Source organism: Strix aluco, chromosome Z, assembly GCF_031877795.1.
Source record: "Strix aluco isolate bStrAlu1 chromosome Z, bStrAlu1.hap1, whole genome shotgun sequence".
Lineage (NCBI taxonomy): Eukaryota > Metazoa > Chordata > Aves > Strigiformes > Strigidae > Strix > Strix aluco.
Window position 1 is genome coordinate 52025188 of NC_133971.1, and position 21057 is coordinate 52046244.

Genomic DNA, 21057 nt, shown 5'->3' on the forward strand with positions numbered 1-21057 from the left:
TTTCATGACTTTTTGTTATGAGTGGATGTGCTGAAGAAGATAAAGTTTACAGCAAAGTTGTAAGAGAGTAAAAAGTTTGAAGTGACTCACCATTAAAGTGGTTTAATTTCTTATCTTCCTCCCTCCTAAACCCACTGAGCTTTTCTGTGAGCCATACTAAATCCTAGTGCTGTGTTTTAAACTCTATCAACTGTGTATATAGCAGTCATGTGTGTGGCCAGTGTAATTTAGTTTCTCCTCTTGAAATAATAAGTAATAAATATAATTGTCTGTTTGATTTAGGTACAGTTAATAGTCTATTTGATTTAGGTACAAAGTACTACATAACTTCTCTAAAAGCTGCTGATAAATCTTAGGCTTTCCAAGCCTAACAAGGTCAGTAGTAGAGACAGCACTTATTTTTTTATTTCTCATACTACTCAAGAGTTCTTCCACTGTTGTTAATGGGGATAAAACATTTCTAGGTAAGTGTTAAAACATTCCCTTACATCTCACTTAACAGTTAGGGTTTAAATCAACTTCTGGTCTTTACAACTTGGCATTTCTTGCCCAGTGGCTAAATTCAGCGCTCCTTTGTCAGATGTCTACTTGAAATACCATCTGTTGTGAACAGAACTTGATCTTGTTGTTTGTCTTGATGCAAGTGTTTTGCTGATTAGGGATACCAATTAAACTCAGACACCAGAGTGAAAAGAGTAGGCATATTTTACTAGAAATAACTAAATAATGTAACAGAGTAATACAGAAAACATACAGTAAGAAAAGACAGAACAAGGCACTGAAAGCAAACAAACAGGAAAATACAGGGTAATGCATCAGATCATTACTACCTGAGAGAGAGAATAGTGATTAAGAAAGATCCATCACCACTTGCATACGTTACCATCATCCAGATCCGCAGTCGCTGGGCAGCCCCGGTTACAGCGAGGATTTGGAGAGCCTGTCCCGGCAAGTGGGAAATCCTACGCGGTGCGTCCACCCGTAGGTGAGGCTTCCAAAGTCACTGTGAGCGGGCCCAGCCTTATATAACAAAAATCAGCAAGCCAGAATAGCTGGCACCTTTATTTTGAGCAGAAAATATCTGAATTTCATTCTCCTGTTGGATTCCACCCAAAGCCTGGCCAGGGCTCAGGGGGGGGAACCAAGGGAGTTTCTAACAAGGCCAAATACGTGCGTTCTCAGCCTTGAACAAGGCTAAACAAGGGAAGTTGGATACATTCTCTTAACATTTCATCCTCACTGCTGATTATATTCTGTCTAAGCTGCATCTTTCACTAGTGAGCTTACATACTTTGTTAATGCTTACATGCTAAGTTAGCAGCTTCAGCTTGGGGCCTGTTGTTCAGGCTTCAGCACTCCAACACTTTAGCACCTTTTACATCAGCATAGGTGGTTTGTTATAACTTAGTATAATACCTGTTAGCACAATGGTTATCAGTTATAAAATATACAGGATTCATCTATAGGTCAACTCTGGCTTGGACCTGTTGTCCAAGCCTTAGCACTTAAGCAAGTAGAAATGTCTGAATTTCTGTAGCAAGTTAACCTTTCCTGCAAGTAACTCCACTGGGCTGGCCCCATAGATCAGTGCACTTCTCAAAGTCTTCTTCACAACATTTACATGCAGATGTTGGTACAAAGATCTACTCCATGTCTATGCTGAAGTTGTAATGTGTTAAATAAAAATGAACACAAATAAACAGATTCTTACAGGACTGGTGTGATGTCTCAGTATTTCTTAAGAACTTTATACCTCAACACTGAAAACCCAATTACTTTAAGAAGACAGAAGATCTTTACAGGATATTTAAGGTTTTTTTACCCAAACTTTATTACTGTGGAACTAGTAGAAACCTCTGTAACAGCCTGAAGGAAGTATTCCCGCTTTGTGACTGGATCTCGATCAAGGTGCAACTGAGCTGTTTAGAGCATTAGGCCTTAAAATGAGAGATTGGAATACAGATCTGTTCTCAACAGTGAGCACCACGAGCAGCTGCCTACCCAGCGCAGCTTTCCAGACTTTGTAGCCTTGCTAGCCTAAGGAATTATCAAGGTCTACTGTTCTTTAGAAACATAGAGAGGAGAAATGGTAAACCACAGGGCTTTCAATGTTTCTTCCTTGCCCATTGATTTTCTAGTGTTCCATAAAAAGCCTGAACAAATAATGCTGCAGTTATTGGCAGATGGGGGGCGCTACACTTACAGTTCTTTCTGCTACCAGTGTAAGCAGGACATTTCTTCTGCTTTATCCTACACACTTCCAAACTCAGCAAAAAAGGAAAAAATGTTCAGAAAAACATTTAAAAAACCCCACAATGATAACATCGCCACTAGTGAAAATAAAATGAAACCAAAGTCTCCAAAACAAAGCAAGATAGTTAACAAAGAACAGAATTTTTTGTAAACAGTGGAAGATGTGACTAATATTTGTCAGGTCGAACCCTCACAACTTTTTTTAATTTGACAAAGTTAAGAAAGTGTCTTGAGTTTGCATTCCAGTCTTGTCAACTTTGTTTAAATAGTCTGAGAATCAACACAAAAATATTAGCACTAAGTCCTTAGTTGCCTCCCATCCCCATTTCAAACTCAACCAACAATAACTTCCTTATGCAAAGGAAGAAGAACAGAGTTTTAAAAAACTAAATCACAAGTTCTTGTAGGTCATGAGAGACTCTCAGTATTTCCTGTAAACTGCATGTCTAGCAACCATGCAAATACAGTGAACATCAGTCTTGTCTTTCCAAAGAAGTATTACATCCAGTGTGATGGAACGAAACAGTACTTGAGAAATAACAACCTAGGACCGCAAAGGGAGTTCTCAGTTGTACCACCACATTAACATAACTTTCTGAAGAATAGATTTCCTACTGGTACATAAAACATTAAGATACTCCAGAGCAAAAAAAATCCTCATGTGACCACATGAACTAGTCAAGAGAGTAAAAATAATTGAAGATGACCTTTTCTGAATTTAGCATCTTTTGGAAGGCCATGCTTTTGCTAAGGCTATGGAATTTCACAAAAATAACATTTTATATACCTACCATTTTGTATTATTGCATCCTTCCAGAAGGAGAATTCTTAAAGCCTTCAATCAGACACATCTAAGTTCTGCTCTCTGAAAAACTAAACAAAAAACTCTCACCCCAAAAAACACCCAAACCTTGACAGAGGAAAAAAAAAAGACACACATAGTGTTTTGTAAGAAATAGCACTACAGTGCTATTAGCACTAGTAATAGCACTAATAACACTAATAGCACTACTCAGTTCCTACCTGGAGTGTCCCCTGTTCTCTTCCCATAGCACCACTGACTGTCAGTTTCCTCCCATCTCCCTTATACCAGCCCTTACAGGATATTCACTTCTCCCATCTCTTCAGGGCCTTTAGCAAAAGGCAGGTCATTGGGTAGCTATTTTACCAGATCTGATCTGATCTAATCCGCAGCTGCATATATGCTGACTGAACACCCAACATGTTAAATGCAGTTTGGTCAGAGCAAACTGCCAACCAAAAAGGATGAACACTCATTCTCCTTGCCTTTCCTTGTCCCATTTGGGACATAGAAAATTTTTTCACTGGATGATGCATTAACATAGTCTTATCTCCTGATTTGACCAGTTAGCTTCATGACTTACGGGAACTCACTATCTACCTTAGAGACATCTACTCTTTTAATCATGTCAAATGACTCAACAGGCTCAAAAGTTATAAAGCAATAGATGAGCGAAGGGTTTGTATTAAGTCTTTTTTCTTTTAAGGGAAAAAAACCTCTTTGAAAAGTGGTTTTTTTAGATCAGTCTGTAACAGGAAGAAGCTAAATAACTGGTATCCAGTGACAGAACATGTGGGAATGGTTCAAGGCTGCACCAGGGGAGGCATTTCTTTACAGAGAAGGTGGTCAAACACTGGAACATGCTTTCTAGAGAGGTGGTTGATGCCCCAAGCCTGTCAGTGTTTAAGAGGCATTTGGACAATGGGCTTAATAACACGGTTTAACTTTTGGTCAGCCCTGAAGTAGTCAGGCTGTTAGACTAGGTGATCGTTGTAGGTCCCTTCCAACAGAAACAGTCCATTCCATTCCACATAGCTACATCTGCAGCTACAGAGAAGGGAACAAGGGACCCACATCATTCTTCACACTCTCAGTACAGCACATAGAAAGGTCTCAGCTGTATGTGCTGCCCCAAAAAGGAGTTCCGGCTAAAAGGCTCTGTTTAGCACACACAAGGAATAGTATATACCCAGAGGCAAGTTTTTTTAAGAACAGCTGTTTTTTCCACAGACCTGGTATTTGAGAAATCTACTTCATGGCTGAAGGTGGAGAACTACATATGGTCACACATTATTGTCACTTCCCAAGTTAAAAGACATTTCAAAATAACCTTTTGAAACTCACTTTCTTTACATTAAGAACTGAATAATGATGGCTGCCTTTCTGCTACAGCAGCTACATGCTCTCTTCCATACATCTGAAAGAATAAAACATCTGTCTCACAGCAGTGCCAAATTGTCATTTTTAGTCATTCCTTTATTGATTGGCTGTGTCCCCAGATCTGCTTAATGCCCAGTGTCAATGTTCCGATCCACTGCTGACAAAGAAATTGTTATAAGGATTCTGAGCTCACATGTACATTTCAAGTATTTAATCTTTGTCTAGGTACCCAAAAAACAGCACAGGAATATAACAAGTATATACTTTTAAGTAGCTAGACTAATATCTTCCAGAGAGACACTAGCTCAATATCCACATTCCTCACATCTTAGATGCAGAGTAAATTCCTACACAGCAATGCATGTCTTTACTAGTATTGCCACATACAGGAAACCATGGACCAGTGTCTTTTTAGTAACTACACTGCGTAAATAAATTCTCACAGAAAACTGTAAAAGACAGCTGAAATAAAGACATCCATTACCACTCAGTTTTTCCCTCAAAAGATTTTTTTATTGATAACATTGAGACCAACAGTTTCAGTATTTCTGTATTTTTACAGTAACCTTGTCTCCACTCTGTCCCACAATGGCCTCTAACCATCTTCCCTGTTCCCAGGAACTGAGGGGGTAGAAGGGAGAGAGAAAAGGGGCTAAGGAAGGGGAAAGACCTGCAGAAGAACCTGACTTACTATCTTGACCCACTTGATTTTAATCCTCTAAAGAACCCAGTTTATTAAAAAACAGGAAATCCAGAAATGAAAGTCTGGTTTGTAAGCTTAACCCTCACAGGAACAGGGGAGTTGTGTTTAACTTTGTGATACCTCACTTAAGAACAAATGGTGCTCACATAGTGTACTTACTCTAAAGCCAGACAGAAATCAAAAAAAGCAAAATTATGAACTCTAAATTTAGAGATGGGGGGATAAGCAGCTAGGGACTGGGAGAATGAGACTTCAACTCCCTGTTGGTAGTGATCATGTGATTTCCTAGCAGTGCACAATTTCCTTAAAAAAAAGTCAGCTTTACACAAAATGCCCATGGAGCTTTCTTTAATTTAATTAAATCACAGTTTTATATATTTGAGCTCAATATTACACTCTGCAGGAATCTCTCAGTCTTTTTTTGTAAGATCCTTACACTTTAAAATAGCTTTCCTATTTCAGGTTCTTTGGAAAATTTTGGTAACCAATACCATGAAGATTCTTTCTCAATATACATACCATAGCACAGGCAAGTTAAGATACTTAATTTCTAGCCACTGTAAACAAATATCCCATGAGATTTAACCTCCACATTTTTCAACTGTCTGTAGTCTGAAGCACTGATTTACAATACTTAGGCATAACATGATCATGACTTGGCTGGAGTCATTGCCCTTCACTTAACATCATGGAGCTGAGTTAACTTGTACCAATTAATTTTCACAGAGCTCTCGTGTTAAATAGTTTCAGAAAAGTTACTCAGTACTCAGGAAAAGCCAGGAATAACTTAAGCCTCACAATCCGTGGACAGTTATGGTGTTTTATATCACACATGTACCTTCCACTCTTGCTTGCATACCTCACTTGGTATTTTCCCCATGTTGAAACTAACCTGTTGTAACTTCCCTAACTCTATAGAGTGGACACAACTAACAACCTCTGACTATGTCCAGTTGTTTTCTGTAACAAAAAAACTTTTCAGATAGCACCTGCTCCCGCTGTTCCTACCCCATGGATTTCCATTAACTCAGAGATGCCACTTAACTAACTTCAACATTTGGGTGTGTTTTCAAGGTTAGACACTCCAAAGGTAGCTTGTGTAAACTGTTACATCAGCAAAAAAAAAAAGGAAGACATTTGTATACAACCATGGCCAATTACAGTCTTAGAACAGAGGATTTCTTCTCCCCATTCTGTTTTAGAGAGCCTATGTATGTCTACTCTCACACTGGTACAGGGCTTGGCCTGAGGAACTTTGTCATGGCAGCTTTTGTATTTGGTACAACTGCAGTGAGGATGAGAACACGTCCTCCCTCTTCATTAAACAATGCAACACAAGAACCACACTTACAAAGCAGTACAGACAGGATATGCAATTGACTTTGAACTATTCACAAGTCAGGGGCTCTACACAGTTGCACTATCAGTACCTACCAGCATTCACTTCAAGGGGCACTGGTAATTCACCATCTAATTGAAAAAGATGCAGTTGAGTGGAACAAGAAATAATAACGTAAGAAAACTCAAACTACAAGCACAAGTGATATTGAGCAGGGATATAATCTTGAATTTTACCAAGTTTCATTACTTTAGAATAGTTATTAAATGTCTAGATATATTTTGAATGCTGTTTATCTTTAAAATGGGAAAAAGGTGATGCCATAGAATAGCATACCTGATAGACAAGACAAATTTTTCATGTGGTGATTCTCTTTTAGGATTTATCAAAGTAATCTGTTAACTTGTTTCCAGTAATCAGCTGGAAGTCAAGCATTCAATTGACTTTGTTTTCATATAGTAAGGATTAGAAAATTCATGCAGGGTTTGTTTTTAAACTCAAAACAGGTATTGCTGCTTCTTTTTCAATCTCCTTATACTAAACTACCCCTCATTTAACTTGCACGGTACATCTCTTAATTACTTCAAAGGAGCCTTCCCATTGGACAGCTGTTTTGACCAACTCATCTTCTTCAAATAACTTTCTGTCCCTGTCTGTGGACTACATAAAAAAAAAATATATTAAGTTACCAGATATTGGAAGCCTCACACATCTGAAATAGTATTTGACAGGTACAATATAAAGCTACGTTTCCTAAGCTCTCAAACAACAACCCAAAATAGGATAATATAGTATCCTATATTATACAAGACTCAAAAGGAAGCTTTTTTTTTTTCACATTATCTTAAAACTTTACCTTATTATCCATACAATATATATCACTGACTTCTTTAGAACAGGCTGTGCAGGAAAAATTAACACTTTTGCAAAAAGTATCCTATAAAATTACATTTTCAAAAATTAACTTGTCACCTTTATTAGTACACTTGACAGTTATGAAAAATTACTAGCAAGGGAAGTTTACAGAGCCATAACTTCACTGATTTACATTTTCCTATGACTGACAAAGATGCTCTAGAATTAAGACAATCACTTCACTAGCATAGATAAATGGTTTACTAAGGCAACCAGTTTTCAGATAGCTGGTCTGCATAAGAATATTTATTTAGCAAAAGCTGCATATTTCTTCTGGAAAGAATAATTTCCCCACCCACCCCATTTGCCTATGTTATTCCACTTTTACAAGTGGATGCTAGCTTCAACTTGCAGGTTGTGTGGGAAGACAAATTTAATGTTACACATATGCGAGGCAGCTACATGCATTCCAGTTCGGAGAAAAGCAGGCAGTTTATTCAGCTTTACCTGTTTATTTCTTGCTTCTATCTTTCACTTCAAAGTTGCAGCAAATAATGTTTCCATCCGCATTTTTCTTAAGTACAACTATGTGATGTAATGATTATTCCAGATGTGAAGTCATTTCTTCTTCTTTCCTTTACCTTTCTTGCCCCCCTCTCCTTGCTGAAGGTTTTGATCACTACCTCCCATCTTTTGGGTCCTTGTTTTCAGTTTGGGAATGGTTTCTGCAGCATACAGCATCACTGATTTCCCTAAAAAAAACCCAGGGAGAGATTAATGCATGCCTACTATGTTAAGAACATTTGCACCACAACAGGGAGAGATCAATGCATGCCTAGTATGTTAAGAACATTTGCATCACTTTAAAAGTTAGAAACTTCAGCCCCACTTTAGACTTCTGTTAAACTAGATATAAAGCGTAGGCGTTCTCCTTCTTTCCCCTGTTTAGCTAGATGTTTGTGAAAAACTCTTCTCAACTTTTTTTTTTTAACTTTAAAAAAGTGCAAGACATAAATGTCACAGACTGGAACAAGCACTTCACCTGATAAATCTCCAGAGTACCTACATCCTTTCTGTTACTCTTTCCCTTCACCTCTTAATGGCCTAAAATACCTGGGACAGAGTGACCAGGCAAAAGCTACAAGCAATTTTAGAAAGGCACTGCTGTCTTCCAGCAGGAATATGGTTTTAAATCATCTCCTTCTGACCAACAGTACTCTGATACTACTCTAGATTCAATATTCTTCTTACTCCTTCCTTAAGATATATACTTGAGATGTATTTGCTTCCCTTTTACACACTGAATAACTTCCAGAAAACACAAAAGAATAAATTACTTGTCATTCAAGATGAACTATTCGTGTTAAAGGGAGCTGTTCCATTGTTAATTTATGAAAATGGCCAGCAGAATGAACTCAGGATTGTATTTTATCAATTTGGCATCCATACTGATGACTAGCTGATATATATAACCTAAGAAACAGATGGAATTTAGCCATTTTACTACCAAATCCTTTAACTGTTAACAAAACAGTAAGCCAAAACTCACTAGCTACTTTATTAAACATAGCAATCAAACAACACTCCCCACAATCCCCTCCAATGCAACTGCTGAAGAAACAGCAGAATCAAAGACAACAGCATTTTACAAACTCCACTCAGTGCTCACACACCCAACTTGATTTGGTTGACTTATACAGGCAGAGAGATTTGATGTAAAGTTGTAAAATTTATAATAGTAAAACTAATTAAGCAAGCTGGTAATATAAAATAAACAAAGTCTTTCTGTTTTCTTAACAGATAAAGTACCTAACCCAGGTACTCTACTCACGTGTTGGAAACTGAGGTAAACATGGGTTGCCATCATCTTGTTTGAGCTGGATTCGTACTCTACCTCTGTACTGCACATCTCTGTTCCACTCTCTAGGATACATCTTATTTTTCTGCCATACAAAACAAGAAACTTTTATTATGTACTGGAATAATTTTTTGCAGAATTCGTCAGGCAATTGATCTAAGACATAGCATGAACACATGTAAACAATATATAACCATAGCTCTCCCAACAGTGTCATCCACCATTTAGCCATTGCAGTAGCAGCCAAAGCTACAGCGTAACTTTTTCAGAAATACTGCTCCAACCATCTACTGGTACTGAACAAATTAGCAAGTAACCTACTACAGGGACTGTTTTACTTCCCCAGTCTGGACCTCAGCAACATATGTTTTTGTTTTATCTCCACAGCCACAAACCCTTCTGGACAACCTAGAGAAGGTAAGTCATAGGTCACTGTCTGAGGCCCACTCCTTTTGGATAGTCATAGCCTTCATTTTTATTAAAATGTTACAGGTTTCTTCCTGGTACTGGCTATTTCACAGGCTTGTGTGCACTAACAGGAATACAATCAACTTCTTCTGAAAAGCAAAGTGATTTTGTACTGGTTTTTTGATACCAGTCACACTCTTAGATGAGGACCTAAATTCTTCTTAGAAAATTCAACAGTACTTTAAATTAATAACTACTTCAGAAGGCTAATTGTGTAAAGTTACCTCTCTAGAAACCCAGATTTATTCCCTAAGAAAAAGGTAACCAACTTAGTTTATTTGAAGAGCAAGCAGGTATTGCAGTAAAAAATTAACATTCTCTGACTAAAACGTAACTCCAAAGGACTCTGAAGATTTCAAGCATCAGAATCCTATTCCTATAGGACACTCATTCCAAAAGGTAATCACCTTTCATTAAAAATATGCCTTTTTAAAAGCTTAATTTGCACAGTTGCACCTTGCAAAATTAGCTTTTATTCTGACATGCTTTTAAGCATCTAGGATAGTCTTCTCAGAATGACAGTTAAATAAAAGTAATCTTTTTATAAGCTTAAAAGTGGCATTGTCTCAGAGATCTTGAGTTATTCCTGCCTTGCATAGTTTTCCAATATTTACTACATCATTATAGTCAGTTATTACTCAAAGCAAGCAAATATCTTGGCTGATAACAAAAAATTCTCAATTGTAATTTATCCTGTTAGTAAAAAAAGATACAATGAAAGAAGACACACATACCAGGTTTGTGAGGGTTTTTTTTTTTAATATTACCTCTAATAGCACATTGAATCCAACTGCTGCACATACATCTTGGATTTCTGCAGAGGTGGGATTTTCAACAGCCTGATGAAACAACGTGTTACTGTTAATTAATTTTGCGTGATGAACTACCTATACAGCAACAGTTAGTGTTTCCCAGCCTATATTCTATAACTAGAAAAAGCAGATGGGGAAAAAGAAGGTACTTCAAATAGATAAATCTACTGTAGAAGTCACCTGTGAGCCCACCTATGGTATAGAAAACAAAAAAAGGGAGAAGACACCAGTATAACAGAAAACAGATAAGACAGAATGAATTAGGACAGGGGACCAAGTAAAAGAATTCCTTAGGAAAAGTAATTGAAATGATATAACTTTTATTATCTTTACAAAAAAACAAAAGCCATGAATCAGCAACCGCAAACTTATAGCAAGGACTGAAGGAAAAAAGAGGGCAGATTCCTCCAATAGACAGACCTTTGATTGCCCACTTGCATGCTCAAGAAATATTTTATTTTTAACTATTACCAGAAAAAAAACCCCTCAACCCTAAGCAGTGAGAAAATCCCTTTATATTCCCACCACTGCTTATTAAAAATATTAAAGGAGTGAGATGATCAAAAACTATTTCTGGACAGATTAAAAGCAACAAGAATTACCAAGTCTATGAGTCACATGCATTATAAGTTCTATCTTTGACAGCAGCGAAGGGGACAGGGCACAGAATATAGTCATGTATAGTCAGTCACCAAAAAACAATCATTAGCTAGCTATTCTTGTCTACATTGCTTTAAAATTTGGGCAAACTACTTGAGATCGAGTGCATCAAGTTTCTTACTACTTCACCTGCTCACATGAAAGTAGACACTTAAACCCAGTGCCCTTCTACCAAATTCACATGCTGATACTATGTTATCTTCAAATCGAGCTACTTGCCATGGGGGATAGGAAAGATCAACAGCTTTGAAATTTATTTTCCAACTCTGCACACTACTGCATAGCAAAACAAAACATCGTATTTCTCTGCCCAGAATTACTTTGTCTATAGGTATCCTCCTTCCTTCTGCTATTGTCTTCTTGTTATTCAAATATGCTGGATAAATGCAGATGAATCTAAAAAGAGAAAACAGTGAGTTTAAGTAATATGAACTCTGTAACTGTTTATGCAACATCTCCCTAGTAAAACAAAACATAAATCTCATAGCTATAACATAAGAGTTCCCGCAGCAGTTTAGAACAACCATTTATTTTCCCAAGACCAATTAGTAAGATGTTGCAAAACCCCATTTTGAGTTATCCAGGACACTGCATAACCATTTGGCTGAAATGTTCCTTGCATGACACCACTTTCTGGGGCACAGTGTGTACAAAGGACGGTGCTATCTATCTTGAGGAAACAAAAGAAGGCTGAAAGAGAATGTTTTGACCCCTTTCTTAAACCCCTGAAACCTAGAAGGAAACATACACATTTCCCTGAAAATAATTAAGGATTTCTTGAACAGGTTGTAGTACACTGATGGCTGACTCAGTTCTTGATAGAAGCAAGCAGCAGGGCTTTCTTCACTGTGGATTTGCTTCCCCCCCCCCCCCGTTAACACACAGAACAACTCATACTTGAATAAGTTATAAAGTCTATGAAAAACTATGCTTAAGATTTTTCAGTAGATTTAAAGCTATGAAGCACATACAGGGGACAAGAGTGACAGAACAATTACACTTGTTAGACAATAAAAAAACAACTAGCTAAGATCTACAAAGAGAGGATGAAGAATGCCGACATTTGAATGAGGAGCTGTGATGGCATAAGAAAACAGGGAAGCAGAAAGTAAGCAAATAACCTGGAGCAGACTAATGCTCAGTTAGCTGGACACTGACAAGGATCACCGACCCTTGCTGCCTCCCAGGAAATATTTCTTGCTGCCTTTAAAACCAGTCTCAGTCCTCTCAGCTCTTACTACTCGTCTTTTCCTAAAATACCTTTTCACCGGTGTTTTCCCCCATGAGCTAACTGCCCTCTTCACGAGCCAGCTAGGACTTCCGCCCAGGCAACTTTCAGTCTCGTTACTGACGTTCACAACCATCAACGTCCAGCGCTGATCACCACCATCTTTCCTGCTCAGTTTACCTTTGCTGAGCTTTAAGTGATACGTTAGAAGAATGACGGGACAGCGCAGCTTGAGGCGCTCCCGGACCAGAGGCTGCCAAGTCTCAGCCCCCCCCTTCGACAGCTGCACCGGAACAGCCACCTTCCCGTGTGACCCTTGCACCGCACGAGCCCCCGCCGCCACTCACAGGGGCGGGCGGCACCGCCGGCTCCTCGCCCCGCCGCGGCCTCGATCGCTGCCCCGGGCACCAGCCCCGGCCGGCCGCGGCGGGGGCTGCTCGGGAGGAGCTCAGCACGGCCGGCTGCAGCAAGCTGGCGTGCGGCCGCGCGGCGCGGCGCCTCACTGCCGTGTTACCGCACACGCACGGAAGCGCTCCCAGAGCGCAAGCCTGCCCCGGCGCCCGCCGTGCCTAGCCGAGCCGAGCGGGTGTGTCCCCCGGCCCGCCCGCCCGCCAGCCCGCAAGGCCGGCTGCAGCCCCAGCGTGCCCACGGCTATGCCCTACTCCAAGGCAGGATGCCGGCATCCCTCTGCCTCGGATGACACGGCCCACGTTACCTTTCCTTATCAGAGGGAGACGCGGCTGTGGCAGTGGCGGCCATAATAACATTAGCACCGAGACCGCTCCCGTCACCATCCCACCCTGGCCTCAGTCTTTTTCTCCTTTTCTAGGCAATCCCGCCCCCCAGGTCCAGAAATCCCATTGGCCCCTGGTGCTGTCTCTAAAGCGCACCATCCTATGAGGAGAACCTCTAAGGCCCCCCCCGCCCCCCGGCTAGCCTTTCCGCGCGTGCGCCATTCTGGCGGGAGCGGGGCGCGGGAGAATGCTGGCGGTATCCTGAGGGGAGCGCGGGTGTCCCGCGCCGGCCTTGTTGGGAAACGAGCTCAGCAGCGCCCAGGTCTGCGAAGCCAGAAACTCTTCGGTCAATACTGGAATCGTTAGGCGAGAATGACCCAGTCCTGAGAAACCACGGTGAGAGCTCACAGCCGGTCAGGGGGCACAGGCTGTACCACCTCACCGGGCTGCGTGTAGGAGAAGGCACGTCAAGGGCGGCACGTCAAGCTGATGGGGTGACTGATGTCAAATCACAGATGATCAGATGATCCTGCACGCTAGAGACTGCTGTTCCTGCTCAGTGCCTTGTGCAGTACCTAGAACGGCGGGAGGCCCGGCAGCCACGGCCGCAGCTGCCTGTCTCGCGTGGGAGGCATGCAGTCGCACTGGTCGTGGGGGAGTGCAGCAGTGACGATACAAGCACTAATGACAGATGAGCCCAGAGGCTGGTGATCAGTGGCACAGAGTCGTGTTGGGGGCCAGTAACTAGCAGAGTGCCCCAGGGGTCAATACTGGGTCCAGTCCTCTTTAACATCCTCATCAACGATTTGGGTGATGGCGCAGAGTGTGTACCTTCAGCGAGTTTGCTGACGACACCAAACTGGGAGGAGGGGCTGGTACGTCAGATGGTCGTGCTGCCATCTAGAGGTGCTGTCCCACAAGTGGACTATTTTACCCGGTGTGCAGTACACCAATATACACACAGAGCGGAGAAATTTTATTTCTTTCACATTTGCGCAAAGTGGGGTGCTAGGTGGCAATTCCACAAAGCTAGCACACCACACAAAAGAATGTCAGTGTATTTATACACTTCAGGCTACACAAATACACATTTACCGTAACGACCACTGGTTAGTTTCTTACCACTTTGTCCCTCACTGGTTAACATGCCTCATCTCAGTTTAAAGTTAGTGTTGTTTTATTATTCTGCACAAACTCAAAAGGGGGGGACATGTCTTGTGGTCTTAAATGGAGTCGGTGGTCACCATCTCCCCTGCCATCTTTACTTTTCCCTGTTACCATAGGTTTTTGCTGACCTTATGCTTCTCTGGCAATTACTCAACTTTCTCAGTAGCATGTTTCCCTCTTATCAACTGTTCAGCTCATCTGCAAGGGCACAGTTGTTAGTAAGGCCTGCGTTGTTTATACAAACTAATCAGGCTTACACAGTAAAACTATCTCTCTCAGTCCTCCTTAGAAAATTTACATGCATTATATCTAACTTGAATAGTGTCACTATAACTGAGGCACTTTTTCAAACATGCCGTTTTACACAGGTAACAGACGGACCTGGACAGGCTGGAGAAATGGGCCAACAGACACCTCACACAGTTCAACAAGGGGAACTGCAAAGACCTGCACCTGGGGAGGAACAACCACAGGCACCAGTACATGCTGGGTGACACCCAGCTGGGAAGCTGCTTTGCAGAAAAGGCCTTGGAGGTCCTGGTGGACACCAAGTTGAATATTACGTGCTCTTGTGGCAGAGACGGCCAATGATGTCCTGGGCTGCATTAGGAGAAGTGTTCCCAGCAGTGGAGGTGGTCCTTCCCCTCTTCTCAGCACTGGTGAGGCCACACCTGGAGTGCTGAGTCCAGTTCTCAGCTCCTCAGTACAAGACAGACATGGACATACTGGTGAGAGTCCCGCAAAGGGTTGCTAAGACAATGAAGGGACTGGAGCGTCTCTCATGTGAGCTGAGAGAGCTGGCCTGTTCATCCTGGAGAAGAGAAGGCTCAGGGAGATCTCATCAATGTATCTAAACACCTGAAGGGACAGTGCAAAGAGGGCAGAGCCAGGTTCTTTTCAGTGGTGCCCAGTGACAGGACCAGAGGCAATGGGCACACACTGAAACGTAGGAGGTTCTGTCTGAACATCAGGAAACACTTTTTCCCTGTGAGGGTGACTGAGCACTGGCACAGGTTGCCCAGGGAGGCGGTGGAGTCTCCCTCCTTGGAGATATGCAAAAGCTGTCTGGACACAGTCCTGAACATCTAGTTCTAAGTGACCCACTTGAGCAGGGGTTTGGACCTGATGACCTCCAGAGGACCCTGTCAGCCTCAACCATTCGGTCACTCTGAATTTCACAGAGCACATTTTGTGCAGTGTCACACTCACAAGTTAAACTTCATGCAGCAGCTATGTACCAGGACAAAGAACTAAAGATATTTATTCAATATTTATCAACATTCTTTTTTTTTTTTTTTTTTCTGCTTCACCAAAGCATCCAGCTCATGATGAAATACTGAAGAGGAAGGTGGTGAGACCCAGTGCAACACAGTGGTATTGCCAGGGAAGAACTGCAAGTACAGTTCATGAAAACTTAGAAGAGTTAAGAGTTATGGAGAAGCTTCAGAAAGAATCAGGGTGGCCTTTGGCAGTAATTAAAAAGTCATTTGTCTATTCAGTCTTTTGGATGATGGGCAGTTTTGTTGTCTTCTGTCTTTGTTCATTATGTCAGATGTGAATACACTATACAAAGTACTGCAGAAAATACAAACAGTGCAACTGTGTGGCCTCAGCAGTAGCAGCTTTTGAAAATGTGACAGCAGCTGTCTGGTAGCAAGTCAGCAATTCAGCAGCACCTCACAAACATAACTCAACAAGCTCCTCAGCTAAAAAAAAGGTTATGTAAATGAGGTGTGTCAAGTTATGAAGGAAGCTTTTGATGCAAAAGTTGTCCAGTGCTAAAGACAGATTTTTGGAGGGTTAATCTCCCGATTACTATCAAGCTGGCTGATACAGAGTAAAGTGTACCTCTCTAAGAGGTAATCCATTACAAATAATTACTTAGACATTTTTTGTTGCTTAACAACAAAATGTTTGCATCTTGTTAACGCTAACTTTGCAATGGATTTCCTATGTTGTTCTTTGCACCGTATTTTTCTTTTAAATCTCCACTGCATACACACACTTGTGTGTCTATTAAATTACTTTCAATTGAGATTCCCACCACCTAAAAAGTGTTAAGAGTTGCCATTACATTGGGCGTTGCCCTGTTGTCTAGGTTGTCAGTGCTTAAATCTGCACATCAGCCACTGTGGCAGAAACTTGTTAACTGTCATCACCTGCATTCAGCAAGACAGAGGTAGGCTGTAGGGGAAGGAAGGAGGGAGCTGGGCAGGTCAGCAAGGCAGCCTTGGCCTACAAGTGTTTCCCCTGCATGCTCCCTGCATGGCAATCAGATCCCACAGTACTGGGGTTGTGCTTCTCAAACACCAGGCTGTGGTCCCTGCCCCTGACTGGGGAGAAGAAGGTCTTAAAGCTAAAATAAGGTTTCAAGAACCATTTACACCATTTAATCCTTCATGACCATACATACAATGTGAACTGTGGACAGACTAGATTTCATTATATTCATTGTGTCTCCATATGCAGGCATGCAGTATGTAGAACATATTTACGATCTGACCATTGCATGAAACATAGTCATCACCAAACCATGTTACAAATCAAGCTTATTGCCATTTGATTTTGTTAAATGATATGCATAGCCCCTTCCTTCTGGGACATACAGATTTGAACCAATCAAAAGGGTATAAATATAAATCTCCTTATAAAGGACAGTAGTCTAGCAGAGTTTGAATTGAAAAACAATCTAATGCTTTTAGGAAAAAATGCTAAGCCATATTTATTTGGCATTACCACAGCTTCATATACAATTAAACAAAAAATTGTCTAAAATTCAATTAAAATTTACTTCTTCGCACTCTTTTTTTCCCCTTAGATTTCTGCGATGTTTTTAGTTTCTGTTACTTTGTAAAGCAATTTCTGGTGCATAATGGGCTACCACTGGACATCAGCCTGAGAAACACTGCTCTGACATTACGTTAAAAAAGGCACTGAACACAGCTGCAGTTTGAGTGGCACAGTACCATCGCTGCATATGAAGATTGCTCTCAGTCAGTTCACTTATTTCAGGACACCGAGAAAAATTTTGTGTATTTGTTTAATGTTGTTATATTTGACAATTGCATGCTGTTTTTTGCCTTCAAATTCATACAGCTTTTTAATACCAACATATTAGATTTATGGCTTCTTTTAAAACAATATTTAAACTTACTGTAACAGAACAAATGCTGCATAGCCTGTATCAGTATTTGTGGTGATCCCAAAAATTACTTTCTGCATCTTTTTCAGATGGAAAAACAATTAAAAAATTGTTGGAAATGGAGTTTGTGGAGTTACAGATTGGATCATATGGCATACATGACTGACCACAAAAGGGGATGCATGTCTTCTTTTCTGCAGATGCTATTATTACATACCAATCTCCTTTATTGGTGCTAGAATTCACAATGTCTTGAAACTAGCATGCCTAAAATTAAACACTGGGTACAGACATTTTAATTTAATCCCCGTCATCACTGTAGAATGACTTCATTCACTATATAGTATCCAGTCACTGTGTTTGTTCTAGTGCCACATAAGAAATACATATTTCAAACTTGAATTCTGTGTATTTCTAGCCTGAGGAATTCAGAGACAGAAGTAGGTCACAAAGCACACTAGCTCAGTGTCGTGGTTTTGCTCAGAGGGCAACTGAGCACCATGCAGTTGCTCACTCCCCCTTCCCCCCCCCAGCGCTATGAAGGAGAAATTAAAGCAAAAGGCTCAGGAATTGAGATAAGGACAGAGAGGGATGACCCACCCATTATGGTCATGGGCAAAAGACTCGTTAGGGGAAGAAAAAAAGAACATAAATTTAATTCAGACACTAACACCATCACCACTTAACAGAATAGGACAGTGAGAAGTATTACCACTTCTTAAAAACACCTTCCCCCCACCCCTCCCTTCTTCCCAGGCTCAGCTCTGCTCCCAATTTCTCCACCTCCTCCCCCCTTGCAGCAGCACTGGGAGCAGGGAAGGGGGGTGTGTGGTCAGTCCTGCTGCTTCTTTCTCCTCAGGGCAGGGGGAAACTCCTCACATTCTTCTGCTCCAGCATGATTCCCCTCTCATGGGAGACAGTCCTCCATGAACTTTCTCTGATGTGGGTGCCTCCCATGGCCCAGTGTTTCCCTAGCTGCTCCGGCATGGGTCACTCCTGTGTGTTGCAATCATCCCGGCGTGGAACTACAACAGTGGGGGCTTCTGCCCACAGAGTCCCCACCTTCTCCGGGCTCTGGTGCGGGGTCCTCCACAGGCTGCAGGTGGATCTCTGCTCCATGGTGACCACCATGGGTGGCAGGGGGGCGGCCCTGCCATCTCACCAGGGGATACAGGGAGGGTACTCTGCTCTAGCACATCTCCCCCCTTCCTCCTCCGTTCTTTCACTTGGTGTTCACATCCATGTTCTCCTCACAAGTCCCCAACCCCCTTTTGCATTTCCGTTCTTAAATAGTTACCGCAGAGGTGCGGCCATCATTGCTAATTGGCATCTGACTTGGAGCTGTGGGAGCTTCCAGAAGCTTCTCACAGGGGGCCACAGCTGTAGCCCTCCTCCCCCACTACCAAAAATGCTGCCACATGCACAACCCTAGCACACTCAGGCACGTTGTAGCTGCACACAATTCCCAAATATCTGCTCTTCCTGACCTCAGAAATTTAACGATGAAGCAATCAAAACTGACAGCTTTTAAGACTGTAAAGCAGTATGAAGAAAAGGTGTAATTGCTGGTGAGAACAGGACTCATGTACATCTGCATGAAAATTTCAAGAATGCAAATAATGCCTTTGGTTAGTAGCAGGAATACTGGTCCCTGAAAGCTTGATGAGCTTATTCCATCTGCTGTAACTGCAATGAAAGGGGAAGAGGCAGGGTATGAGCACTGCACTACGAGCATCTCAAGCAGAGGATTCCCTCACTGCATACTGTCAGCAGCAAGTCAGGTGTCCTTAGTCAGACTCTACTTTTACAGTTAAGGGTGCTGGGAAATAAATATAGCAAAAAAACCCCAAACAAAACAACCTAGCAACAAGAGCTCTGTACAAACGAGAAACAAACTCAAAGCAGTTGTAATACAGGCTGGTACATTTCACCTGGGATAAATGCAGATGCCCTAACTAGAAGTGGGAGCTCAAGAAAATGTAGATGGTTTGAAGTGACACAGCTCCTCTTTTACCAAAACATCATGTACAGATGCCAGTTTACTCAAGGCTTAGCTTACATGTTCAGTTTTCTCTAACCTGATGTTACACTGCATAGTCTAAACATGCTAGAAATGCCTATATCTTAATTGAACTAGTGAAGTCATTTGGGAAGGGGTATATTTTCAGCTAGATTGGTGGAACTGCTCCAGAGTGGACTGCAGATAAAACATAGAACAAAGAAAGGGGACATAGAGTTAAATCTTGGTTGGTTCAATAGACATTGAAGGAAAGGGGGTGAGCTGAGAAGGATTTTCTCCACAGTTTCTGTAAGCAAGGATTCCAAAAATATCTTTTTAAATAATTATAGGGACTGGGGAAAAAAATGCCAACAACAAACTGTTAAAAATGGAAACATACTTCATGAAACTTCCACTCTTAAGGTGGAAGTAATAGACAGGAGTGAACTAGGTCTGTCCAACAGAGAACTTCCAACAGCATAGAGAAGAGAGAAAATGTTGTCCTTTGTTTAGTTTCATAAAACTGGTATTTACTTACCATGAAACTTCAACATGCAGAATTAGACATACCATTCTTGGTATATGTCACTTCTTTAGAAGACTGTATACACCATTTTCCCAAAATAAGTGGTTCTTTTAAATCCACAGACTACCCCAGTTCTTTCAGTCGTAACAATCTAAAGTCCTGTCTTCTACATAAATGCTTTCTGGAGAGGCACCACCTCATCATGCCCATGCTACCAGGACAACAGCTACATGACTTTTCTGATTAGTCAGAAACATCACTTCTATTCATCTCAGTTGTAGAGGCCTATAAACAATCTCGATAGTCTGTATATTCTTAAAAAGGCATGAGCATCCCTAAGATGATCCCCCAAGATGGGGATGTTCATGCCTTTTTAAGGCGTGTGGGATGTTCTGCCACATTAGGCTTACTTGTTTCAATCTGTGTTAAGTGCTGCACCACAAGAGCAGCTGACAATCATGAAGTGGCCTTGAAAGAGTCGTCCCGGCTTGTATGCTGTTCAGAGCTAGAAGTCTAGAAGACTTCTGGATTTTATCACCTAGACCCAAATCTTCACTTACATGGATTAATTTAGAAAGTACAGCAGACAATATATACAGTATTTCACAGGGGAGACTGTTGGGCATCATGTGCTCAAGACTCTACCCAAATCCCTATTTAGCTGGCAACAGGAGAACTGGAAAAGTGGAAATAGAAAACCGAGGATTTCTACCCATCTCTCATTCCATCATATTTGCAAAGACTTATGTCTCTTAAAGTATAGACCTTGGTTTTACACCCAGTCATTCTCTGGCCCTGTTTTAGCCTTGTAGAACAGCTGACAGCTGTGTAAAACCACAGCTGTATACAGTCAATTTGTAAGATCAGAAGGAACCATCAATCATCTGTGTGTGACACAGTAACACAGTATTTGCACTGAATTTGTAGCTTTCACTTAAGCTAGGGTATTTCTATTTGCAAGAAGTCCAAATGTCTTAAAACACTTAGAAGTGTCAAATAATCCATCAACTGCTCAATTATAGTAAGAAATAAAAGATGCCAACTCCCTTTTGTCACACAATGGAATAATAAAAAATATTTAAAACGGGAGTTTTCTCACCATCCACATTATGGCTTAATTTTTACATCTAC

General features: G+C 41.3%; 1 protein-coding gene across 2 annotated transcripts; it reads right to left on the reverse strand.

Annotated features, from left to right (window-relative positions):
- Nucleotides 1-687: 687 nt before the first annotated feature.
- On the reverse strand, nucleotides 688-13172 carry SRP19 (signal recognition particle 19). 2 transcript variants are annotated; one of them, XM_074813523.1, is made up of 5 exons: nucleotides 13074-13172; nucleotides 11451-11526; nucleotides 10426-10497; nucleotides 9164-9275; nucleotides 688-8084 (listed from the first exon to the last, which is right to left on the reverse strand). In XM_074813523.1, the coding sequence occupies exons 1-5, from the start codon at nucleotides 13115-13117 to the stop codon at nucleotides 7951-7953; spliced, it is 438 nt and encodes a 145-aa protein (XP_074669624.1). In that variant the 5' UTR covers nucleotides 13118-13172; the 3' UTR covers nucleotides 688-7950. The 2 variants fall into 2 exon arrangements, with proteins under 2 accessions (XP_074669624.1, XP_074669623.1); XM_074813522.1 differs by lacking the exon at nucleotides 13074-13172 and adding an exon at nucleotides 12391-12918.
- Between the last annotated feature and the right edge of the window lie 7885 nt (nucleotides 13173-21057).

Excerpts from the sequence above, each read along its gene's own strand:
- SRP19 (XM_074813522.1), bottom strand. The coding sequence starts at position 12,494 with ATGGTTGTGAACGTCAGTAACGAGACTGAAAGTTGCCTGGGCGGAAGT. Across the intron at positions 11,527-12,390 it reads GGGAAAACACCGGTGAAAAG|ATTCATCTGCATTTATCCAG; the intron begins GTATTTTAGGAA and ends TTCTCTTTTTAG. Across the intron at positions 10,498-11,450 it reads GGAGGATACCTATAGACAAA|GCTGTTGAAAATCCCACCTC; the intron begins GTAATTCTGGGC and ends TTGTTTCATCAG.